This window comes from Strix uralensis, chromosome 3 (assembly GCF_047716275.1).
Source record: "Strix uralensis isolate ZFMK-TIS-50842 chromosome 3, bStrUra1, whole genome shotgun sequence".
NCBI classification, from domain to species: Eukaryota; Metazoa; Chordata; class Aves; order Strigiformes; family Strigidae; genus Strix; species Strix uralensis.
Genome location: NC_133974.1, coordinates 109,403,606 through 109,430,001, shown reverse-complemented (window position 1 = coordinate 109,430,001; position 26,396 = coordinate 109,403,606). Strand labels below are relative to the sequence as shown.

At 48.5% G+C, this 26,396-nt stretch overlaps 1 protein-coding gene and 1 long non-coding RNA gene across 2 annotated transcripts in view; both read left to right on the top strand.

Moving 5' to 3' along the window:
- The window catches only part of LOC141941335 (uncharacterized), a 59,613-nt gene extending 38,434 nt beyond the window's left edge, over positions 1-21,179 (top strand). Inside the window, exons 7-10 of the long non-coding RNA XR_012628284.1 lie at positions 5,985-6,206; positions 10,179-10,415; positions 19,159-19,281; positions 20,314-21,179. This is a non-coding gene — a long non-coding RNA (uncharacterized LOC141941335). The remainder of the gene's footprint in view (positions 1-5,984; positions 6,207-10,178; positions 10,416-19,158; positions 19,282-20,313) is intronic.
- A 1,639-nt stretch (positions 21,180-22,818) lies between these two features.
- The window catches only part of ITPKB (inositol-trisphosphate 3-kinase B), a 70,083-nt gene continuing 66,505 nt past the window's right edge, over positions 22,819-26,396 (top strand). Inside the window, exons 1-2 of the mRNA XM_074863860.1 lie at positions 22,819-23,275; positions 24,732-25,815. Of these exons, the coding sequence (XP_074719961.1) occupies positions 24,895-25,815 (921 nt within the window). The 5' untranslated portion in view covers positions 22,819-23,275; positions 24,732-24,894. The remainder of the gene's footprint in view (positions 23,276-24,731; positions 25,816-26,396) is intronic.

Here is a 26,396-nt window from a genome sequence, read left to right as displayed (position 1 = left end):
TTCAAGAGAACTTCAGAAGTTAATTATTTTTAAATTTTGCAAGGTCTTGCACTTTGCTAATGAATCATACTCCTCATCTGTAATTTTTCATAAACACAGTTAAGCTCGCCTTTTTCCATTCCATTGCTATATTTCACCCAAATCACCTTGCTGTTCCCATACATATCAAGAGATGTTTTCATATAACAGTAATATGTGTTTCCAGAGCAGCAAAACTTTGCAGGCATTATGGGTGACGCTCATCCTTGGTCAAAAACAGTCTTGAAACACAGTCATACTGCAACTCTCACCAACGGGGCAGATTTGACTGGTGGTGGTGGATAAGCTCTATCCATTTAGGCCTGTCTGTATTTGTCTCCCAAAGCCCAGGTAGAGCCTGGAGATCATTTCAGCCAGGGCTGGGTTGAAGTACAGCTGCTATTTAACAGCTCACATAACAATATACAATAGTCGAGGAGAAGGAAATGAAAGAGAACAGCACATAGATCTGACACCATCAAGGTGAAGTTAGCCTGGCAGAAAGTCATTACCCGATAGAGAATCACAAAGGAGAGGACATTGCAAATAAATAAAAAGCACAGGCATTCATTTGAATGCAAGCTACAGGTTTTCCAAAATGTCTGTGGTGCCTGTGGAGGTGTATTTGCTATTTCCTAAATCCACATGAGGAACTGGACATTTGCACAAATAGAAACAGTGTGGTCCTAATATAAGGAGGAGGGGAAAATATCGGAAAATACAATGCACCGTAATAGAGCTGATGTGAGCACCTGAGCAAAGGGAGGTATTGCACCAGAATTTGGATCAGTGCTCAGTGATGCAGTCTGAATTCCCTGACATCAGCTGTCTGCAGAGCAGTCCTGTGAAAATCTAGACCCGGGGTAGGCAGTCTGCTTGGTTTGTGCTTGGTTCAGTCAGGAGCTTTTCCGTACTTGAAATCCTTGGGAAAAGAATACCACCGCTCTGTGGACACATTGCCTGACAGTCACCAAGCAGTTCAATTCCAGCATCTGTGCTGTCACTGAAGGCAGCATGAAACTCAGCAAGACTGAGGGTGGGTGTAGTGCTGTCAGAAGAGCTGCAATACCCATATCCAAAAGAAAAATTTACAGTTCTTCATGACATATAGGGAAGATGCAGTTTCCTCATCTTCCCTATCAAGTCAGATGAGTTTATTCATGCAAATATCAGGAAAAAGCAAATGCAACTCCACAGATACCTCCATGTTATTTGTGGATGACTTACAGCTTGTATTCAATGTGAATACAAAAGCTGTGGTAACTAATGTCAAAATCAGATATATTATTTAAAAAGAAGAAAGATGCCTTCATGTAATTTAGAAAAGGAAACAGTAATGGTGGTGACTTTCTGTATGAGCAAGAGTAGCATATAAGAGACCAACATTTCCCATGTACTCATTTCAAATGCTGAATCTGAGACACTTTGGGCTTCATTTTATACGTGCTGAGCAGGTAATATTCCACACTTCATGAAAGTCATGAGATTCACGAAAGTCATGGGTCAGTCCAGACTGGTTTCCAAAAACATGCAGAAATATAGACACCAAAATCCACTGGCCAGTTTTGAAAATGTTGGTCTTTACCTGTCCCTGCCTTGGTTTTCTCAGCTGCATGGGAAAGATGATAATTACCCTGAAGCGAGAAGTGCCTTGAGGTACCCCTTCCAGGGAGGGCATAGCAAAGTGCTATGTCGTTAATAAAGATGAGCAATGCCCACTGTACCACACACAATGCCAGCGCTTAGATCATTTCTCACCCACCTCTGCTTTCCTCCCTAAACTGCATTTCTGTCTCCTCTGTCTTTCTCAGAGCTTTTCACACTCCTGTTTATTTCAACATTTATACAGGAGGTTCCAGAACAACTTCAGATTCATTTCATTCTTCCACCCAGTGCAGCTATCTTAAATCATTTCACCTCTTAAAGTAATTTCTGGTCTCAGAAAGCCACTTTATAAGCTCAAAGCCTACTCTGCTTATTCAGGGAAGATTCCTTGTGAATGCTGAATCAAGTCTAGCCTTCAGTTCCCCATCTGTAGTTAAAACAGTCAATGCCACAGCAGATGCACTCGACAGGTGGTGGTAGATGAGTTTTCCTACACCTTGAAAAGATGAACTTGTTCTCACTGTAGAGGTTGTATCTGAGCACAGAACCTCTGTTGATTCTAATCTCAGTGCTGAGCTAATGGGTCTAATGGTCTCTGAACAGCTACCTTGTGCACACTAAGGGAATAAGGGAGCTAGCTCTTCTGATAGTGAGGAGAGTCTTTAACCACTAGAACCAGTTTTGCTGTGGAAAGAAAGTGGGAGATTGGAGCATCAAGGAGAGAAGAGCTTGGGGCCTGGGGACTGACTTAGGATACTGGTGGTCCAGGCTGGCTTCCCAGTTCCTGCACAAACCTCCTAAATGTTCACACAACACAGAGATAGGGACCTTTCTGAGGCCTGACTTGTTCTTTAGAGAGCAAACTCTTGGACAGAGAGACTCCTACTTATTATATACATGTGTTTTTCACTTATGTCAATGAAGTTCTGACTCTTAAGGTCATTTGAATAAATTTTCAGTTTGGTGGCTGAGCCAAGTAAATCAGAGATGGACTGAAATCAGTTTGAACTAATCTGTACTAGAGATATCTGGGTTTTATTTGCATTCACAAGAAAAACTGTAAAATGTTGCTCTGAGTTGTAGAACATGCTTTATTCAACCCAAAATTAAATCTTTCCTTCTTAAAATACTTACAGTGAAAAGAGTTAAATAGCAGACTAACATTACAAAATTGCTGATGGTAGTTGCCACCTCTTCTGCAAACGCATGCACTCCTGTAGGCTGTGTAAAACCCACATCTGAATATCTTCTCCATCTAAGAGGATCTGACCCACATCTCCCACTTCTCACAGAAACATCTTCTCAAAACTGTTCTACATCCAGCAGATTTAGTCAAAGGAAGGGAAGAACCTTGCCCAATGTTGTCATCTGTTTTGTGCTTTGATCTTGTAAAGCCAGTACATTTCTGACATGCTGAAATAGTTCCTTTCAATGTTAACAACATTAATGTAATTTTTGGTTCAGGCAAACTATTCTGCAAAGTTGATGGATGGTTCTTCCATCTTAGTCATTCTAAGCATGTGCTGAAAGAGGCCCGTTGTCAGCATCTCTTACTGCTCTTTGTTGGTTTATCTGAACTATCCAATGGACTTGTATAAATAGGGTATAATCTTCTATTGAAATCTGTAAGAGAGTGGAAAAAGCATACAAATTATATCAGCCCCCTGGGGACTTTTCTAGAAGGACTTCTCCTTTCTTTATTATAAAGAAATATGAAATAGAACTTATGCTCAAGGGAGGTACCAAATACTTTGATCTAAATTTTAGCTTATAGTGCTGGAAGGCTTTTTGCTGTAAAATATTTTTTGTGAAGTCCGAAACAAGGAGAAGTTGACTCATGGAAGAAAAATTGAATCATAAAGAATAGCTACTTGAACATACACAGCAATGAACCCAGACACCTCCATTAGTGTCTGCAAATTGTAAAATTGACACTAAACACCACGTGAGCTGACCAATCCCCACCAAAGGAGAAAGAAGAGCTAAAAAGAGAAGAAAGAATGGCAGATGGGACAAAGAATGGATAATCCAAAAATGGAGAATCCAAAAATCTTTAACTCTGCCTCCTTCAAAACCAAGACTTTTTTGGGGGTCTGCAGTCCAGTTTGTGCCAGAAGTCCTGAGAAGACACATCAGATTTCTGAGTAGGGATCATATTCCAAGATGGAGCTCTAAAAAAATACCTGCATGGTTGCATTGCCCATCTCATCCCAGAAAGTGATGCATCTTTCTTTGTCTTTTTCTAATGTTCTTCTGTGCTTCTGCCTCTCCTTGTCATGCTAACTCAGGGTCTGTCCTGCCAGATGCTGAGCTCACTGTGGTGCTCATGCTGCCGAGTGCTGAGTGCCTTTGAAGTCATTGGAGGCCCAATGCATCTTGCATCAGGCTTGTTCACTTGAGTTTTGTCACAGGGTCTCTGTTTTCTTTAGTTTCCAAAGGTTTCCTGATGGTCAGCAATATTTTATGGCCACAAACCATAATGTGAGCTGTTCTTCAAAAGAAGAGAAAGAGGAGGGAAAGAAGGAAAAAAGGGAAAAAGGAAAAAAGGAAAAAGGAAGAGCGGGGGAAGGGGGCAGAGGGAGAGAAGGAAGGGAAAGGGAATTGCCTCCTGAAAGTACTTGTTCCTGTGAATCCCAGTGTCACCAATCAATGCCAGTGCTGAGCATCCAGCGGTCACTGAGCTCTACTGTGTCATTTCCAGTGTGCAGTAAAAGTATATCCACTCATGATGGAGACAGAAAGGACAGTGTGGGACTCCTGTAGGACAGCTGTGCAACTTTGCCAGCTGCAATGCTGTCATTATGCCCAGATGTAATGTAGGATGGGCAGGAGAAACCCAAGTCTGTTCCCTGCAGCCCCTCTCCCCTAGTCTGACCTGAGGGGAGGAAGGGGCGTTAACTCACCAGGACCTATGAATGATTGGTTTTGTGTGAGTGGCCCTTGGTGCTGGTGCCGCTACTGGATTTGCCACATGTTGCCCTTTTGCTGGGTTTTTGCTGAGCACACCGCTAGTGCCTGGGGGCCTTTGGCTTCCCTGGGCGGGAGCAAACCAGTTCATCTCCCTGCAGGCAACCCCCCAGGACAGTAACTATGAGACAGGACAGACAACTGGAAAAGATTTATTATTGAAAACACAAACACTTCATTATTATTTATTTCTATAGTAATCTATTTCCAGGTCTGTGACACTATTTGCTTGGTACCTAGCATCTGTGCTGTCTCTGATGTTGGGGTCCAACCCTGTTGCCTGCAGCTGCACTATTTGGATGGCAGGGGCAAGTTGGGAATGAGGGTATGCTGCAGCTTGGCTGGGAGGTGGCCTTGGCACAGCAGCAGCAGCGTCTGCTGCCGGCATGGACACTGAAAGCCATGGGTCCCAGAAGGGAAGAAGGCTAGCTCAGGGAGCCTGCACAGCTGCTGAATATGGATGCCCAAAATGAATGGCAGGAAGCCCCAGCCCCAGTGTAAAAGGACTGTTTTGGTACAGGAGGTAGAAGAGGGTGTGGTAAAGTATTAGATGGAGCAGAAGCTGCATCCTGGGCACCAACCAGGGTGTGACTGCAGAGCTGTGGTCATAGGGACCCTTCCCATCTGTGCTGTTGCTTCAGCACGTGGCTTGCTGGGTGTGGCGGTGCTGGGTGCAAATGTCTGGGTGTCCTCCTGTGGAGCTGATGTGAAGGGATCGTTCTCCTCGGCAGAAGCAGCTCCTACCACAGGCTGAATGTCTGGGCTTCTTCTCAGGCGGCCTTCCTTCAAATCCAGGTCCAGGGAGAATGCAGCTGGTGCTGTGGTTTTTACACAGCACTCCATTTACAGGTTCATAGAAGGTGGGAATCATCTCTCTTTGAATAGGGGTTATAATGGAAGATAACTAAAAAATGAAAAGGAGAGGAGTTAGTTGCCATCATTTCCAGACTGAGAAAGACAAAGCTACAATAACTAAGCATTTGATTGAAAAAAGACAAAGATGGATATTAAAAAGGCCTCTTAGGGGCATTTTAAACCTAAAGTTGAGGCTGAATAAAATGTTACAATACAGTTCTGTTAAGTCATAACCCCCCCTTGTGTTTTTGTCATTTGGGATCAGAGAAGTGTAGAATTTTCCAAAGCATAAAAATGGATGTAGAAACCCAAATATCAGTGGGTTTCAGCCACTTCAATATGGAATGAATGTGTAGGTAATAATATGATGCTGACATGTATCTTGTCAGCATTCAGCAGGTGCCACAAGAAAATTTAAATTTAAATTTTTGGTACAGCAAGATACGGAGCAAGTACAAAAAAAGCACAATATGATGAGACTATCTTTCCATTTCCTGGGCTCAAAGTAACCAGAAATAACCAAAACCTATTTTTTTCAGCATTTCTGCTCCTCAGAAATACTGTGTAAAGAATTGCTGAGAACGACTGGAGAGAAAAAATCAGGACATTCACTTCCATCTTCATCTTCTACATTGTAAAGGCTTACTGTATATGAATGTAAATCTATCACACCAGAATATCCTGAGAGTTATTCCACATGCAGAGGGACTGACGTACCTCGCCAAAAGCAGAACCTGCTGCTGGTGCTTGAAGTTCATCAGGTGAGGCAGATACTGGAGAATCCCCTTCCATTTGCTGAATCCATGAAGATTAAGCTGACAAATGAACGTTTTCATGGACTCAGTTTCAAAAATTTGCAGAGGTCCTCTCCTTCCCAGCACTTCCTTTTGGAAGAATCTTTCAGCAACCACTACGTAGTTTCCATCACTGCCCCACCAACTTGACTGAAACCAATTGCTTCCAACAATTTTCCAGAGTTTATTCAGGAAGAAGCGGGATGAAGAATGTTGCCAGAGCTCTCCTCCAAAAAATTAGCACCTACGCTCACGGCCCAGGGTTCATCAGGCAAAACTTGATCAGCTTTTTCTTCTAGTAGAGGTGCAAAGGGAGCATCACCAGCAGCTCTTTTATCACATACTGGAGGGACAGCAGTTGAGAATGCCGACTCAACTGTCTTGTCCACAGCAGAAACCCAAGATGTTTCTGATTAAGAAGGCTCCATTTTCAATTTTTTTTCTCAGTTTGACTAAAATTTCCAAGCTGTAGCCGTTTACCCCAACAGCCAGGCTTTGTCCTGCTGGACAAGGTGCAAGATGAATAGCAATGGTGCCAGCTGCCTGAGGAGCCCAACTTCTCAAATGTCACCACAACACCTGTGGTGCATATGGTCACATCACAGCATGGCCTTCATCTCCTGACAGAATGAAGCAGGAGCAGAAGTTGCTAAATAGCACTGGTTGCTTTTCATTATAGAGCTGCAGATGTTTTGAGCCAAGGGTCAGTAAGTAAATAAACTGTATTTGCATTTCGTAAGTCATGAAAGGCCAGCACTGTGTCCACTCGCCTTTGGGAGCTGGACCCCCAGGAGGAAGAGAGAATGCTGCAATATTAGGAGTAGCAATGCCCCAAACCTTTCAGCTGGCCACCTTTCATCCATGCAGAAATGTCTGTACCCTCTTTGTTCTTATGGTGAAGTTCCTGTTTCACCACCTGAGCAATAAGTTTTGATCAGCAGGGCTGGGGCTGCAGCCATTGCCCGACTGCTGTGCTTGTGGGGCTGCTCCTCCTCAAGGCATGGCTTCCCTTTCTCCATGCGGCGCTCTGACTGGCTCCCTTCTGGCCTCCTTTATTTACCTGTGGGTTCTCCAGGTGAGCAGTGCTGCTAAAAAACCCCAGAAATCTGTTCCCAGTGCCTCCCCATTTCTTCTGTAGAATAATCCACATTCTGTGATTTCAGTAGTGCTGCTTCTGTAATGGGCTGTCCATGAACTAAGGTGATACTCTTGGCTTTCATCAGTGTCTCAGGGGCTGCTCCATAGGATAAACCATAAGTAAAAGGCTACCTAAGTACATTTTGCAAATGAAATAAACAGGAGCTGTGCATTCTCAGCCTTTTCTTGGGTTGTTTTCCTATGCTTTTATTTGATACTTACCCTTCAGAAACCAAACCAGCAAAACCAATTATGCTCTATCAAGCTTTTAAATTCAACCCTCTCTGCAAGACTGCATGTTTTTCAGTAAAGGAAAAATCTGATTGAGCGCCTGTAGGAGTCAGTGATTCTCTTCCCTTCAGCACTGGGATCCACCCTGCAAGCTTTATGAAACACTGGCAGAAGTGTGAGGACAATAACCATGAGGACAGTAAGTGTCAGCCTGAGAAGCTCTGGAATAGTACGGGCAGAGCTAATAAAAGCCGGGAGTTTGAGCAGAACGAGAAAGGTCTCCTGGAGCTGCCTGAACACCACTGAAGGTGGACTTTGCTATTCACCTGCAGGGAGATGATATGATGGAAAACAAGGGCTGGCCATGCAGGCTAGGAAACTGTGGCTGGGCCAAGCCGAGTGGAGACAGCTGCAGACAAGCTTGTAACAGCTCCTACAAGAGTTAATACAGTAACTGTGTTGAAAGAACAGCTACTTGCAGGAACGTACAAGTAACGTAGCCAGTGTGTTGGCTTTACTAAAGGTCATCATGCAGATGTGACCGTATGAAAACAGAAATGAAGAAAAAGGGTTTAACTATTACTAGCTATTTATCTCCATCCCTCTCTCTAAATACAGATCTGAGTCTGTCAGTGCAGTCCCAGGACCCAGGGGTGGTTCCGCTGTGGGCTGGCAGGCAAAAGAGCCCTTATTGCTCTCTCTGCTACTGCTGCCCTGCATCGCCTTGGGCATCACACTGTTGTTGCTGTTGCCCTCTGTTTCCTGACTTGTGCTGCGGGGAGGACTGGCCTCACCACGGCCAAATGCTCAGAGCTCTTCCACTTGTAGCTGCAGAGAGCTACCTATTCATTCATCCTGTTTACATCACATCAGTTTGTTAAAAAGAAAGGCTGTTTGGTATGCTTACCTAAAATGTGGATGGAAAAAATATATCTATCTACCCAGTGGAAACTGATTTGAATTCAGTAGATTATTTAGTACCTTGTATGTAAATCCTTGCTTTCAGTTTTTTAATAGTACAAGTGCAAATAGGAAATGTGGAAAAAAGTACTTCCTTGGAGACAGTGTTTGAAGGGATTTTGAACTGAATTCTGAAAGAGAGAACTTGATCAGTTCCTATCCCAGAGACAGCTGAATTTCTCATTTAGGTGTACAGTATAAGACCTAGTCCATAGCCCTTTGAATTAGTAGGTATTTTATTTTGGACGTAGCTGGGTAACACATGCAGACTATAATTCATGTTTCCAGTTATTAGTCTCTCGGGGATTTTTCATGGATTATCTAAATGTCAGAGAAAGAACAAAAATTTATTTCAGGTGTGATGTAATCCACTTTATGGGAGTCTTCCCAGAGACTGATCTGGTTTATTACTCTCAAATTATTATGATTATTTCAAATGTAACCAAAATTAATTAAAGGCTTTCAAACCCTGCTGATAATCAGAATTGCTGCAATATTTTTGCATTTACTTATGAAAAAGCTTCCATAATTGTAAATGCTTAAGCTTATTAACAGAAAATATTTGACTGTAATCTCATCCTTCCATAATGATTAGGAAAATTGAGTGCTGTAATAGTTATTGTAAATCCGTTTGCCTGCAATACAGCTAATGTCTCAGTTAAACAAAATCAACCAAAACTCATTGACATTTATGCTCACAGTGTGTTATATACACTTTAAAATGTTTGAAAATTAAAAGGGAAAATAAACCATCAGAGTTATTCCAAAACCAACCCATCAAGACTGCATTCTCAAAGACAGCATTTATCACTGAGAACAGGTTAGACCAGATGTGGGTTTTTAAACTGATATGTTGTTGGAAACAGAACTTGACAAAACCCCATAGTTTTTAGAGAATGCAAGGACCCACCTTCCCCTTTTTACAACTTACTGTACCAGGCAAATATCTTCACCCCAAACTTGAGAAAAAAAATCTCTGAGAATCATCTAAGCATTAAGAATGGGAAAGCATAGTTTGACAGAGAAAAAGATGGGAGTCATAAATCAGGTTTTTAACAGAAAGTGAAGTGCAGTATTGACTTCAGGCATTACCTATTTCTGATAAACCTGGGAGACAACATCTATTAACAACTGCCAGGCAAATTTCATCAACAGTAAAGTGTCCGGCACCCTTCCTGCAAAGATTGTCATCCTTCTATTTCTGAAGTGGCCAAAAGCTGAGACACATTTTGTTTACATATAAATGCACTTGAAATGCTTGTTCATATTGACAGCTTGCATTTAAGGGACTCTAACCTCCTTCCATCCACCTTTTGTCTGAAATGAAAATCTGTTTGTCCAATCACCTTGGGACACTGCACTTCTTTTCCTCTGAGGGAAAAGGGATGAACCCCTGGTTTGCCAGGGCCATAAGGACTCCCCTGGTCCTTGCGGTAAGCTTGTGCTGGTTTTGGCTGGGATAGAGTTAATTTTCTCGACAGTAGCTAGTATGGGGCTGTGTTTTGGATTTGTGCTGAAACCAGTGTTGATAATTCAGGGATGTTTTTGCTATTGCTGAGCAGTGCTTACACAGAGTCAAGGCCTTTTCTGTTTCTCACCCCACCCTGCCAGAGAGCAGGCTGGGGGTGCACAAGGAGCTGGGAGAGGACACAGCCAGAACAGCCGACCCCAACTGACCCCAGGGATGTCCCACACCATATGGCCTCACGCTCAGCACAAAACTGGGGGAAGAAGGAGGCGATGGGGGACATTCGGAGTGATGGCATCTGTCTTCCCAAGTAACGGTTACGCATGATGGAGCCTTGCTTTCCTGGGGATGGCTGAGCACCTGCCTGCCCATGGGAAGTGGTGAGTGAATTCCTTGCTTTGCTTTGCTTGCACGCCCGGCTTTTGCTTTGCCTAGTAAACTGTCTTTGTCTCAACCCACGAGTTTTCTCACTTTTACTCTTCCGATTCTCTCCCCCATACTACCCCAAGAAAAACATTGTCATGGTTTAACCCATTTGTTGGATACACTGCAACTGTAGGTGCTACTCAGAGTCTTGCCGTGGAAGTTAATTTTTCCATCAGAGAGCAAGCAAGCTGGGGAATACGGGAAAACAGAGGCAAGAACTGTTACATTTCTGTGCAGAGACTCATCTGGCCACCACCCAGCAAAGCCATTGCTGCAGTTGTTTAGTTAAAAAAAATAAAACACGAGAAATGTAATATTTGATGACAATCAAATATCAGAATCCATGACATCATGTGCTTCCAGCTGCTGATTAATCATGTGAAAGAAATTAATTTGCACATGGAAGAGTGTGAATCTAACTACTGGGACAAATAACTGCCTTCAGAAAGGAAGTAGGAGGGAAGAATTTATCAAGTGTTTGGTCAAATTAAATCATTTATTTTAGAACAGCCCCAACCCCCAATTCTCTCTGTCCATGTCAGATTCATTACTGAATCCTCACAGCCCAATTGCACTCCTATACGATTCAGTCTTTTGGCTTCCATGGAGTTACTACAGGGTTCCCCATGAGCAGAACTGGCCATCAGTTTGAGGAAGAGGAGATGGGAAAATGGCATGGAAGAAGATATGAAACCACTAACGATTTAGGAGTTTCAATGAGGCTCAGCAGTGAGTCTCTGGCACAGGTCTCTAGAGCTTTGGGGAGGCTTCCTAGGACACTTACTACTCCTAGTAACACGGGCGTTTGGGCGCTCTCATTCTCCTTATCTCAACATTCAGAAATATTCCTAAGGGATCACAAAACCTGTGTATACTCATCACTTCCCATCCAGGTCGATTTCTCTGGGAAAGGAAAGAGGATGGCAATGTGACAGTGCAGGTACTTCAGGGCTTTTGAGTCAGAGATTGGGAAGTGTGAGACACCACTTAAAAAACTCTGCAGGTGAGATTACCATTTAGACAGTAAATCTGATGGCTGGCATTTTGTTAGTTGTTAGAGTTCATCTCTTAGTCTCCAGTGGTCTCAAGTGTGCAGAGGAAACCCTGCTGCAGCAAAACGGATGCTGATTTGTAGAAGACTAGAGCTTCACCTGTTATTCTGAAGTTCCTTGCAGTGTCTCTCCAGCAACTATAATGGGATGACATCCAGGGGAAAACTGGGCCCAGCTTGCTGATCAGGAAAGCTCTCCTGAACTCCATTCTTTGCTTCATCACTGATGCACCACTTTCTTGATTGCTATCAGTTTCTTGATTGCTAAGGCAGCCCTCAACAGGCTTTCTTGGAAAAGAAAGATTTCTTGGACATTTCAAGTCTGAGTACGGTCATGTGCCATTCCCTACAAACACAGGGCCCTGCCTAACTCAACAGACTGACCTAGGGTCTGTTCCTGTAAAGAACCCAGATTTCCAAATTTCCATTTGTCTAACTTTAAAGTCTGTTCCACCAACTGTAATAAATCTCAGCCTGCTCCATTCTTCTTCCATGTCTCTTCTTGAAACAATAAAAATGGTAGATGATTCCCTGATGACCGTTGTTGCTGGTGATGCAAATGGCACCTCACTTACTGGATCCTGTAAATCTTGTTCAGTCCCATCCATCACCTTCACAAGGAAGAAGAGATGTTAAGCAAACTGTCTCTTAATGACAGATAGGGCTGTAAAAAATATTTCATTGTTCTAACATTTTGTTCCTTTCAGGAAATGTCAGAAATGTAAAACAGAAGGAAACAAAGTGTTTGGGGTTTTGTTGTTTTGTTTTTTTTTTTACATAAAACACACTTGCAATCTAGTCTAAAAATGACCCTGAGGAGAGTTAAACAAATTTCGTTGTGTAGCTAAGGAATGAAGTGAGTATCTCTGCCAATAAATGATGGGTGTTTCCAGGATACTGTCTCCTATCAGAAAGGGTCATTCCAAGGCATTTCTCCAGCAGCTTTTATTAATCTCCCTCTGACAGGAAGATGTCAGACGGCTGAGCTCTTGCACGGTTCCCATTCTCCTATTCAGGACAAGACTGTCCTCAGCCAGTGGGTAAGAATGTAAAGGAACTGGCAAACCTCAAACATTTAGTCACAGGGAGATGCACTTTTGAAGGTAATCGTTAGCACTCTGACCGAGTGTCCTCTTCCTGCTCCTCATAAAACAGCCCTGAAGAAAAATAGTTCCAGTCTGTTCTCCGTGAAGAGAACACAACAGCTGCCAGCTTTTGCAGTGCCTTCAGCTGGGGGTGCAGGCTGTGTTCACAAGGTGAGCCCTGTCCCCACAGGTTGGGCTGCACCCCCGATGGGTGAAGAGGGAACATCTCCACCAGCCTCAAGAAGCCAGTCCCTGAGGGCAGAGCAGCCCACCCGGCATTGAGGCCAGCAGAGACATGCCAGCTCCCCTGGTTCTCCCTCCTCCTTGTTCTTTATGCCAGACAAGTCCTGCTCTTCTCAAACAGCAGAAGCCTGTGGGAAAAATGGCAGGAGCATGGGTGCACAAAAGCCCAGCTGGAGGGAGGCCTGGGAGCTCCCCAGCAGTGGGCAGCGAAGCCTCTGTGCAGCACCACCTTCTGCCAGCTCCGCCTGTCTCAGGCCAGCCTGGAGTCCTACGCAACCCGCTCCTGAATGCTGCTGTTATGGGAGAATCTGATTCAGACAACGAGGGCTACGGGTGTCTATAGGTATGTCCAGAAAGGAAGAGAGCAAAGGATGGAAAAGGATTGAAGAACAAGTGGGAAGTAAACACAGGGGTTCTGCAGAGGACCTGCAGGCCCCACGTGTCTCCTTTTCTACCCTCACTTCTGCATCTTATTAAGTTCTTATGCAATTAGGTGAATTCCCCTGGGAAGGAGAGAGAGAGGAGCCAGCTGGAACTCTGTGGTATCCGTCCCCATCCGGCAGGAATCAGAGAGCAAATATGTAACATTTAGGAACACATTAGAGCTGCAGTCTAGCTCATGAGCTTCCACAAGCTTGGAAGTGGATGGTTAATGTCTCCTCTCTGGGCCAGATCTTCACCCTTCCCCAGCTGTAATGGCTTTTTAGATAACAAATTGCAAGCAGCTGTTAGTACCTGCCAGACCATGAAATATCTTTCCCCTTTTCCTGCAGCACAGAGAGTTGTAAAGAGTGGCAAACTTGATGGTGAGGTGGGGGACTGTCCTGGCTCTTGAAATCTGTTCTTACTCAGGTACCTAAATGTGGGTTTAAATGCTTCAATTTAGTTACACAGAGGGGATAACTCCAGCTTTAGGAACTCGTGCAGGGTTAGAGAGCACAGTAGAGTGGGAAATGACAATGATCTGAAATTCTGTAGTCTGCAGCAGTGGCTTAAAAATCTTAAAACTACCCATCCAGGAGCAACCTGGAAACGCTTGGGGGAGGAGGAAGGGCAGCACAAGAGGGAGCCTTGTCCTGGGCATACCAGCCAGTGAAGGTGGGAGCACAGCAAAGAAAACCATGCTGTGTTGCTGAATTTGCTGCTCAAATCCAGAACCGGGGAGGCAGCTCAGAGAGCAGTTCCTATCTCCAAGAGTGGATGTCTCCAGAGCAGGGGCAGGGGGCAGCAGGGAGACAAGGCTCTGACTAGTACTGCTTGGGGATGGAGAAGCTGCTCTTGTACTATTAAAATGTACCTTTATTATGCCTGGGCATGCATGCATGTACATATGTATACAACCTTGTGATAGGGCTGACAATTTTCCTAGGTGGACATGTATGCTGTTCTTTCCATAAGGGCTGTACTTACCTCTAGTTGTTCAGAGGAAAAGCATGATCCAGTGTGCAGGTCTCAATCTGTCTGGGAAAGATGTTCTTTCTTGAGACAATTTTATGTGTAAGGACTGGTGTTTTCCAGTGACTGCTATAATACAGCTGCTTTTCAGGGTCAGGGTCTGCTGACCTTTGTAATTTGTTGCGTGGCAATGAACAGTGCTACATACAGAAAATAGCACAGATAATACACTGTTGTCTGGCAACATCGTTTAGGAACATTTTCATAGCTCTATTGCTTTAGCTATCAAAATCATGAAGAATCAACCTAGATCTGCCAGTTTATTGAACTGTGCTGCACTTATTCAAAGCTCAGCTCTTTTCCTTTCACAGTCACAGGAACAGACAAAGGTAAACATCTGTCCATCATAGAAATATTATGGTAAATCCTTAAAATATATTATTATATCACAGGCAAAAATAGAGTCTTGGAGAGAGCCAACATGCTTTATTTTAAACTAAGTGCCCACAGCCCAGTATGGGCTTTAAAATTATTAATCATGATCTTTTCAGTGCCCTCTCCCAGTTTTTCAAAACACAGAGATCACTCATTGCAGAGTGGAAACTTGGACAGCATTTCTTGTGATTCCACATTCATCTCACCCCTGAAAGGTGCAGTGGAATCTCACAGCCCTGGAGACTGAATCTCCCCATTGTGTACTACCAAACCCAAAACAGTCTATATGACACACTGCACACTTTAAAATAGCTTGTCTTTCCTGTCATGACCGTAGCTATCTCAGACCAATTATGGTTATGTGGTCACAGGCTAGTGGAATAACTGTGACCCAAGAATAGGAAAAACCTCTTCAGACAATGAAGCAGTATTTGAAATCTAATTGTTTATCCCCTCAACCGCAGACTTAGGTACAACTTTTAGTAGCTTCAGGGTCCAACAGGGAAGGATTTCCCTTTATAATTTTATTTTTACTGAACCTCAGTAAAACTCAACAATACATATTTCATGTGCTCCTACTGCCTGTAGTTCAGTCTGTGCAAAAAAAGGAAACATGAATGCTGAATCACGGGTTACTCCCCAAACGTGCATGTATTTATATTCTTATTATCAGCAAGCAGCAACCGTGGGCCAAGTTGCCAATGTAAAGCCCTGCTGCAGTTCAGAGGACCACAGCTGTGGCACATACCAACTGCAGAGCTGGGTTCTTCTCTGGCAGCAGAAATGGTGGGACTGACACTGCTGGGCAAATTTAGATACAAAACCAGTGGGCATTCACATCAGACCTTCACATCTTCATCCTGGGGAGCTTATGAGGTGAGGGAAAAGTAAAAGGACCACTGGTGTATATGCATTGCATCAAGAGGAAATGTAACATCTTGTGCTTGTGCTAGGGTTCCTAAACTTTCTTGCCTATCATGTGTATATAATTCCTTGTTGGAGTACTTTGCTATGCATAATATTTTCCATACATACATTTTAAATCTCTTGAGCTCTGTAACAGTTCTCCAGAGTCCTGCTGCAAAGCCTGGAGTGTCTGAGCCAACCTGATGTTCTTAGTCCAGTGCTAGCGCTCTGCCTATGTGTGCTGTGCATGGACGTATCCACCCAGGCGGAGCTGCTGAAGGGAGAGGCTGCAGTGCAGACCTCGGACTGCAGCTGGTTGATATTCAAGCATCACCTCCTCCAAGCTCAGGAGCGATACATCTCAGCAAAGAGGAAACCAGGCAAAAATGCCAGAAGGCCTGCATGGGTGAACAAGGAGCTCCCGGACAAGGTCAAACATAAAAAGGAAACCTACACAGGGTGGAAACAAGGACAGGTAGCCTGGGAAGAGTACAGAGAAATTGTCCAAGCAGCCAGGGATCAGGTTAGGAAAGCTAAAACCTTGATAGATTTAAATCTGGCCAGGGACATCAAGGGCAAGAAGAAAAGCTTATATAGGTACATTGGTGAAAAAAGAAAGACTAAGGAAAGTGTGGGCCCTCTTCAGAAGGAAGCAGGAGACCTGGTTACCCAAGATATGGAGAAGGCTGAGGTACGTTTTTGCCTCAGTCTTCACCAGCAAGTGCTCCAGCCACACAGCCCAGGTCCCAGAAGGCAGAGGCAGGGACTGGAAGGATGAAGAACCACCCACTGTAGGAGAAGGTTGGGTTCAAGACCATTTAAGGGACCTGAAGGTGCACAAGTCTGTGGGACCTGATGAGATGCATCCGCAGGTCCTGAGGGAACTGTCAGATGAAGTGGCTAAGCCACTATCCATCATATTTGAGAAGTCGTGGTGATCCGGTGAAGTTCCCACTGGCTGGAAAAGAGGGAAATAAAAAGGACCTGGGGAACTACAGGCCAGCCAGTCTCACCTCTGTACCTGGCAAGATCATGGAGTGGATCCTCCTGGAGACTATGCTAAGGCACATGAAAAATAAGGAGGCGATTGGTGATGGCCAACATGGCTTCACTAAGGGCAAATCGTACCTGACAAATTTGGTGGCCTTCTATGACGGGGTTACAGTGATGGTGGATAAGGGAAGAGCAACTGACATCATCTACCTGGACTTGTGCAAAGCATTTGACACTGTCCCTCACAACATCCTTCTCTATATTAGAGAGACATGGATTTGATGGATGGACCACTCGGTGCATAAGGAATTGTCTGGATGGTCATACTCAAAGAGTTGTGGTCAACAGCTCGATGTCCAAGTGGAGAGCAGTGACGAGTGACGTTCCTCAGGGGTCAGTGTTGGGACTGGTGCCGTTTAACATCTTTGTTGGTGACATGGACAGTGGGATTGAGCGCACCCTCAGCAAGTTTGCTGACGACACCAAGCTGTGTGGTGCGGTCGACACACTGGAGGGAAGGGATGTGCCATCCAGAGGGACCTGGACAGGCTGGAGAGGTGGGCCCGTGCAAACCTCATGAAGTTCAACAAGGCCAAGTGCAAGGTCCTGCACATGAGTCGAGGCAATCCCAAGCACAAATATAGGCTGGGCGAAGAGTGCATTGAGGGCAGCCCTGCGGAGAAGGACTTGGGGGTGTTGTTTGACGAGAAGCTCAACATGACCTGGCAATGTGCGTTTGCAGCCCAGGAAATGAACTCTGTCCTGGGCTGCATCAAGGGAAGTGTGACCAGCAAGTCAAGGGAGGGGATTCTCCCCTTCTACCCTGCTCTCGTGAGACCCCACCTGCAGTGCTGTGTCCAGCTCTGGGGCCCCCAACATAAGGAGGACCCTGCTTGAGTGGGTCCAGAGGAGGCCACGAAGATGATCAGGGGGCTGGAGCACCTCCCTTATGGGGACAGGCTGAGAGAGTTGGGGTTGTTCAGCCTGGAGAAGAGAAGGCTCCAGTGAGACCTTATAGCGGCCTTCCAGTACTTAAAGGGGGCTACAGGAAAGATGGGGGGGACTTTTTACAAGAGCGTGTAGGGATAGGACAAGGGGTAATGGCATTAAACTGAAAGAGGGTAGATTTAGATTAGATATAAGGAAGAAATTCTTTCTGTGAGGGTGGTGAGACACTGGCCCAGGTTGCCCAGAGCAGTGGTGGCTGCCCCCTCCCTGGCAGTGTTCAAGGCCAGGTTGGACGGGGCTTTAAGCAGCCTGGTCTAGTGGAAGGTGTCCCTGCCCATGGCAGGGGGGTTGGAACTAGATGATCTTTAAGGTCCCTTCCAAACCAAACCATTCTGTGATTCTATGTATGCATCCCTTCCTCCAAGGATCCCAAGTGTATATGAAATTTCAGGCAGGTCACAGCCACAAATACCCTGGGAGACACAGGATGTCTTAGTACATACTGCCTGTTTCACAGGCAGGCAAACCAAGGTGGAGAGGCAATAAGCCACATTTCTGACACCCCACAGCGTGGCAGGGGCAGAGGCAGGAACAGACCGCCAAGATCTTTGGCTGGCTTTCTTGGCTGTGCTGAGCTGTATGACTTTGTGCAGCATGGGGCGAGGTGCAGGCAGGAATGTGTGGAGGAGGCTCCCGGAGAACGAAACTGGTTCCTTTGTGCTCTGGGTGGACGTACGAGCTCAGGCAGACTTGGGTACAGTACACGGGCTGCCCTAAATTACATTGAGTTGCTACAGGTGTCTCTGCAGAGCCTTGTGTTCTTGCTCTCTGAACAGGAGCTGGCACAAAAAATATTAGCCAGTCACTGCTTAATTTTGCTGTCATATGTGTTCCTGTGGGATAACAGGAGGGGAGCACATGACCAGATAACCCAGCTTGGAAGTTGCTGAGAACTGGGAAAAACAGTCTTTCCGGCCTGTTTTGCCACTGAAGCAATGCAAAAGGGCTTGTGCAAGATAAACATTCCGGGCCTTTTCTCAGGCCTCTGCTTCACCTGCCAGCCCAGCAGGACCAGAAGTGTGCCATGCCTGGCAAGTGTGGCAGTCACCTGCCTGAACACGGACAATTCTCAGCACGTAATTCAGTGTTGTGTTTCCTCTTGATCTTCTGTTGTTCTTTTTCTTATAAGATATTAGCCGGATTTATTCTCCGTCACACTAGCATAAACATAAAGTCAGTCTGCTGAGTATAGAACTACTCTGTGTTTGTCCATTTATTTCTGTATTTTATATGATTGTAAAACTCAACTCACTGTTGAGGAAATGCCATAAAATACTGACTTCCACTGCAAAGATGCTGATGGTCCTTCGGATGCTGAACTGGATGAATGGTGACAGTTTGGACAACTCATCTTTGAACCTCAGTGAAGGCTGTCTTGTCCAAAAAGTACAAACCATGACAGAGAATAATAATTTAGAAAAAGAGTCTTATAATAAAGGAAGAATGGAAGGAGGAAGGTACTCTAGGATTGTGGTTGGTTTATGATTAAATTGTTACCATTTTTTCTGTTTTGTTTTTACAATTGGATTGATACTAAGTAGACTGTGGTCCATTCTGTCCTGTTCTAACTTTATAATGCAGCCCACACCATATAAATTGAGTGCCTCCAAGGATTTAAGTGAATAGGATGACCAATATCTATCACGCAGCTGTTCTCCCCACTCCATGGAAGGAGGTATTTCTGCAGAACAGGACCTTGTTTTGGTAAGGCATTTTGGGTTTGGTTTTTTTTTTTGCTTGTTACTGTGGTTTGGATTGGGGAGGGGGGTCTTCTTCAAATCAGTACATATCTCTCTGGGTTTTCCCTAAGGAAGGCAGGTCAGGGGCAGGAATATACCATGCACTTAGAGAGAAACGTGCCGAGACTTGCCACACATCTCAGTCTTGGGGAGCCTATTGCCAAGCCTCAGGCCCTCACAGTGATGTGAGCATCATTGTGCCAAAGGCCAGGGCCACCGTCTTCATTTTCATGCTCTGGAAGCCTTCTAGATACTGTCCCAGGGCTCAGCATGGCAAGCCTTGCCATGTGGACCCGGACCTTGATTCCAAACGAAGAGGGTGTAAGTGTCAAAGGACAGTTCTGCCTGTGCTTGAGAGGGTCACCAGCACCGCCCTGGTCTGCCAGGGCTCCCCTAGCCCTCGTGGGCTGTGCCCAGGAGCAGGCTTTAGCAACAGTCAAAGCAAAACTTCAGCTAGGGTCACAGCAGAGACTGAAAGGAGTAAAACAGCCTTGGCTGTACTGCCTGCTTTTCCTGTCCATCATTTACTTTGGGCTCAGCTGATCTCCCCTCCTGCCCGAACAGCCCTCTCATCCAGCTCCAGTGGGACGCAGGCGATCCTGCTGCAAGAGCCACCGCTCCCACCACCAGCCCAACCTCCTCTTGCCCCCACACATTCACACACTTCAGGGCCCGTCCTGCTGCCCCTACAAGCAGCCACCACCCTGCAGAGCTCAGCAGCCTCGAAACCAGGGGCGCAGTGGCCATAGCCCAGCTGAGCCACACACACTGCTCACTGGGCACAGCGAGCACATTTGGAACAACTATTTTTAAATAGGACATGATAATTAACGTGTCTCTGTTCAAGTGCACAGAAGAAGTGCTGGGAGACCATTAACTTTGACAGCTGTGATATTTCTTTCCCCAAATACTTATAGCCAGTGTGTCAGCTGGAGATGTTACACAGTTAGGACGGCTCCATGCCCTTCTGTAAGTCTCTGTCCTCACTTTGTTTCAGGACTAAATACATCCTGCAGTGGATATATGCCCTTCCTAAGTGGAAGATCCCATTCATTTTAATGGCCCCACTCTCCTGAATAAGGACAAGTTGCCCACACAAAAGTTGGCTGGATCAACTGTTTGCCATAACCCAGCCTGCTTCAATATCCTCAAGCACCGCAAGGATTTTCTTTGGAATCAGGAAGTATAAATTCAAATTAAGAACATGGCTTAAGCAGAAGCAAGATCTTTTAAGACCCAGCATTGGACTTTTCCTTGAAGAATGTACGTTGAGATTGCAAGTGAGGTGGAGTGGGATGGTCTTTTTGTTCCCTTTGTACAGCACCTAACACAACGGTGCTGAAGCCATGGAGAGAGCTCCTCAGTGCCATCAAGCAGTTACAGCAGTGCTGGTGCCTGGAGACATCCGTCTGTGTCTATGAAGGAACTTGTCTCCTTTCTCGCCTCCATCCTTGTCCCTGGATTGGACTAGCAACCTGTTTCAGTTCGTGCTTTCCATTTAGGTTAACCTCAGACGCTCGGTTTCCACTTGATTGGAAACAAGTGTGCTGAAAGCTGTCTGCTCTTTCTTCACTATACAATGTGGACTGCTGCCTGGCTCCAGTCTGGAAACAATTATTTCCCTCCTGTACCTACTCATTCTGAAAAGTCAGAGACTTATCCCTAGACCTTTTTTTCCTCTTTCCACTTTTATTAGCCGATTCCTTCATAAAGAAAAGCTTGTTGTTGTATATAATGCCCACAGAACAGCTCTAGCTCTAGCTCTGAACATCACATATTTCTGTTATATGACAAAAATACTGCCATGTTTTAAGGCCAGCTCTCCCTTGGGGAGTTTTGTATCAGTAAATGTGCCACAGTGAATTCACTGCTCCTTTGTCCTGTTCTGATAGGATGAATATCTGATGGCATTTGAATTTGTGGGACTTTAAGAAAGGGCTTTAAGTACCTGTTGTGGTTAGGCTGGTGTAAATACTCTTCAACGACCCCAAAGAATGGTCAAAACCTCCACACATAGATGTGCAGTAGTGCTTGCAAGTACATGCAGATGTTATTAGCATGGCAGAGTGCAGCTGTTTTAAAAAAAGAAGATACCTGCTTATCTGCATGTACCCCTGGATTTATTATTTCTTTCAAACATTCCTTCTTTTTGATGTGTGCAAGCAGACATGAGGGAATGGGAGCAAGAGATGACCAGAATCTGCAGATATTTGCAGACGGGGAGAAGCTTATGCCCATGAATAGTGCCATTGTACTCAGCGGGGTCACTTTTCTGAGAAAGATTGATCACATACTTTATTTCATGAAAGACCAGTTCCTGACCAAGCACAGACACTGAGGAAAGGGATTGGAGTGGAAAGAGTCTAAAAATCTCTTTTCCTGCACTGAATTCAAAATAGCATTTCTCTTACTGGAAAAACAAACATAAGCTCATTTTGGGTGTCTCTGTCTGTCTGCCTGTGGGATTGGCAGTGCACACCTTCTGCAGATTCGGAGACCTCTCTGCCCCTGTTTACGCTCTAGAGGTTATGTCTTAATTACAAAAAGCTGATCTGCTGTGACATCAATTTCCCTCTCTAGGGGAAATTCCAGGCTGTGAAATCCTAGCAGAGACAAATTACTGTTCTTTTTTACTTTATTTTTTTTTTCCCTTGGCCAGTCCAGACCAACCCCAAAACTGCCATCTGGGTTTGACCTTGACTACTGCTTTGAGAGCGAATCACAGAGCCTGCTCTCCCGAAGTGCTGACATGCAGACAACTATTTCCAATGAGTTATCTTGATACAGAAATCACGCTGTATCACAGCCAAGAGCCTGCTCCCTCTGCCAAGCGGGACCCGCTCCTGGGGGCCGCAGGAGCCGACAAGGAGCTGGTCTGTGGCCTGCCCTGAGACAAAACGGACAGACAGCGTCCCGGACGGGGCAGCTACAGCCCTGCCTAAACCCGGGGCGATGCCACAGCGAGTGGATGTGCCGAGAGCCCCACCGGGAGGGGGGGGGGGGGGGGGGGTTCGTCTCCCCTCCGCGGGACGCGCCCACCCGAAGCCGCGCAGCCCCGCGAGGGGGGCTCTGCCCCAGCCCTGCTCTGGCCCGAATGTCCCAACGTGCGGAGAAGCAGCAGGACGGAGCTGCGGGGAGAGGGACCGCGGCCGGGCCGCGCCTGGGAGCGGGGCGGCGGGGAGCTCCGCGCGGCATCCCGGGGTGCCGGCAGCACCCCCTGCCCTGCCCGCCGCGCCCGGGCCGGGAACCGAGAGCCGGCGGGCGTGGGGCGGCCGCGCCGGGGAGGAGAGGCGGGCAGTGCCGGCGGGGCTGCGCCGGGACCCGCGGGCTGTGCCCACCGGCGGCGCCGGGACCCGGCGCGACCCCCGCCGCTCGCTCCGGCCGCGGGTGGAAAATGGCTCGTGTATCTTTAACCCACAGCGGCCAAAACGCGGCGGTGGTGGTTTGGGTTTTTTTTTTTTTTAGTTAACAATGGAAACTTTTTTTTTCAGTATTTCCCTCCAGCCGAGCAGCGCCGAGCAAAAAAAAAAAAAAAAAAGAAACTTGTTCCGCTGAGTTCAACCCCAGACAGGCTCACAACTTCCTTCCTGCTCTCCTACCCCCTCCCTCCGCTCTCCTCCTCCTCCTCCTCCTCGCCGCTCCTCTCCCTCTCCTCCTCCTCCTCCTCCCCTCTCCGCCTTTCCAGCCGCACCGGGAGCGGGCGCCGGGGCCGCGGCGCGGACCTGGCCGGAGCGCGGAGCCACCCGCGCAGCCTCCGCCGCCCAAGCGCGGAGGGGCCGAGCCCGGCGCCTCCCGGCCCCCCCGCGGGGCGAGGAAAGCCGCTTGAACCCGCGGAGCGAGCGGCTCCCGGCCGTGCACCGCGCCCGCGGAGATGGTTTCTGCAGCGCCCTGCGGCCGCCGGCGCCGGCGGGAGCTGCCGGGCACCGCGCACTGAGGGCGGGCGCGGATCCCGCTCCCAGGTAAGCGGCGGCGAGTGGGGGGACGCGGCCGCCCCCTCCGCCGGGGCACCCCCCGAGCGGCCGCGGGGGCCCCCCCCCGAGCTGCTGCCTCTCCGCGGGGACGGCCGCGGGCGGTGCGCGGTGCCGGCCGGGCCCCGCAGGGAGGAAGGGGCGAGGTGGGGGCGGGCGGAGGGGCTGGCTGCTGCCCGCATCCTGCCCTGGCCCCAAGCGGGCTGTCCCGCACCCCAAAATCTGGCCGAGCACCTTGTGCCGGTGCTCGCTTTCAGAGCCGAGCCGGAGCGTGGGGAGCGTTGCGGTGCCGGGGATCCCTGCAAAGAGGGGGTGCCTGGGCTGTGCTGAGCCTCACGCTGCCTCCGAGCAGTGCCTGGAGGGATGGGGAGCCTTTCGGTCACCCCGTCGCTGGGGACTGCGCTTAGACCTGGGGGCAGTTACCTGCCACAGCCTCACAGGGGGATGTGCAGGGGTACTGTGCACCGCATCGCACACAGGCGCTTCCAAACACCCATAGCCAGAGTCCGCACACGCGTGTGTCAGTAAACCTGCACACTCGTGTGGGCAACCTGTTTGTGTGGATCTCATGGGTTCCCAAGCCCCAGCATGGGATGGGGGGTGCAACCCCCATGGCCCAGGGAGCAAACGGCCGTGAAGGCAGGCACGCCGAAGTCCGGAGGGGCACAGAGAGCCACCCACCAAAGCAGAGCCTCTCTCACACGCGTACACGCTCACACGCACAGCGGGGCGAACGCCACCACACATCTCTGCGTGTGGGATCCGGGCCGTGACTTGGAGGCGGTTGGGGCGGTCGATGCCCGGCAGGCCGGCGGGCGCCCGGGAGGCACGGCTAGGCAGGGCACTCCGAAGGTGTGCAAAGCCCCATTGTTGCACGTGGTGAGTTAGGGAAGTAGTGGGGATGTGGTCCCATACCATACAAAACTCTGCAAGCAGGGAGCCTTCACGTGTGTCATTGAACAGAAATCCATGCTTGAGGCTTGATCTTGGCCATAGGTGACAAACTGGAAGGTGACAAACCTGATCTGCTTGGAGTTTTTCCCTTCCATCAGAAAAATGTCAGCTTTTGGGGCCAAAACTTGAAAGTGGCCAACTTTCAGCTCACACCAGTTGGCTGTAACTCCCTAATTCTGTGCGGGAATGGCTGCTGACTGTGTGTCCTTTCAGATACCGCTGCTGCGGCTGCATCAACCGGCCACCTGGAGAGGGGACGGGGAAGGCAGGAAAGAGGGGAAACAGCCCCAAACCTGATTTCCCTTTGGCTCAGACCCTTCTGACCAGGCTGGGTCATGTCCCCAGGGGTGGCACACTGGGGATGCATGCAGGGACTGGGAGGGGGGCACACAGGAAGGGAAGAATCTGGCCAGCTGTGTGCGCAGCTGGAGGGTGAGCTGAGGGGAGGGTGCAGAGCTACTCTCACCGCTTGTCTCTCTCTCCCTCCCTGCAGCCGTCCCGTTTTATGGAGCTGCGGGCCGGGGCCAGCCCAGCTCCCCTGCTGCCTCCCGGCGATGCTGCTGGTCCCGGCGTGGAGAGACCCTCGGCAGCCCCGCGGAGCCTGAGCGCCGAGGCGGCAGCGGCGGCGGCCCCCCTGTGCGCCCCGGCTGACTACTATGGCCGTGTACTGCTATGCGCTCAATAGCTTGGTGATGATGAATAGCAACAGTGAGGTGACAAGTGGCGGGAGCAAGACGCCGCCTCCCCCCAGACAAGTGCTGCCCAGAGGCCCGGAGACACCCGGCAGCTGCCGCCCGCTCCCCGTCTTCAGCCCGGCCCCCGTGCCACCCCGCTCCCCGCGCCGTGGCCCCGCTTTCCTCTTCCCGCCGCTTGAGGAGCCCCCGCGGCAGCCAGGCAGCCCCGGGGGGCGGCGGGGTAGCCGGGGTGAAGAGGGGCAGCCAGGACCCCCCACGGCACGGCAGCTTCAGCGGGAGCTGCACAATGTCCAGGTGAACCAGAAAGTGGGGCTCTTCGAGGCACACATCCAGGCACACAGCTCTGCTGCCCAGCTGCCGCGGAGCCCCCGGCCATCCCGGCCCCGGCCCGCCAGTCCCGTGGCATCGATGGTGGGACTTGGAACCGGACCGCGGCCACGAGCCTACGGGGAGAGCGAAGCCCCCAGTGCTGGTGGGGTGCAGGTCTGGCCGAGCACTGCAGAGCCCTCGGGGAGGCCAGTGGTGATGGTGGTCCCAGCTGTGGGGCTAGCAGAGGACAGCAGCCCCCTGGAGCCATCAGGGCCTGCACCACGGCGAGGAGAGGTGGTGGTGGTCCCCACAGGACTTGAGGGCCAGCGCACAGCCCTCGGTGGGAGCATCCCCGCCGTCATCGTCACGGACCTGGGGGGCCCGGAGGAGGAGGCGGGCGCCGTGCCCCCCGGCAGCCTGCCCGTCCGGAAGCTGTCGTCATCCTCAGCCTCTTCCACGGGCTTCTCCTCATCCTGGGAGGAGTCCGAAGAGGACATCTCCAGCGACCCCGAGCGCACCCTGGACCAGACACCGGCCTTCCTGCAAACCCTGGACCAGCAGAAGCCCCGAGTGGTGAGTGTTGCACCAGCTCCGGGGAGGTGGGGTGAGGGCTGGCAGCATCCTCGCTCCGAGGCACAGCTGCAGCAGGAGGGCAGAGGTCTGTCGCAGCAGAGGTCTGCAGAGAAACTTTCCATTTGCTTGACGCTGCTTGCTTTCCCTCACATGATAAGCTTATCCCTGTTCCTAGTCTGAAAATCCCCTGCTCGCAGGAGAGAGCAGCAGTACCCATCCCACCGTGCACAGTCCTTGCAGAGCTTCCCCGGCACTGCAAGCTGCCCGCCGGCATGCTTAGCGCGCGCCCACGGACTGCAGCCTTCTGCTGACATGTCATCATGAACCTCAGTTTTCCCTCAGCACAGCTTCCCTGGGTGCTGGAGGTTTCCCATGGTTTACAAGAGCCTAAGGGAGAATTTATTTCCTCCTTGGAGTCAAAACTGTGTGGGCCAACTGTCTGTTAAAATTTATACTGATGCCCACCACCATAGTGTCTGTGTGCCTTTTCACATGGAAGCAAAAATCCCTAGAATTTCTGGTAATTCCTCTTTTGAATAAAACTTTTTGCTTCTGGGGTATCTTATATTTTAGGTAAGCAT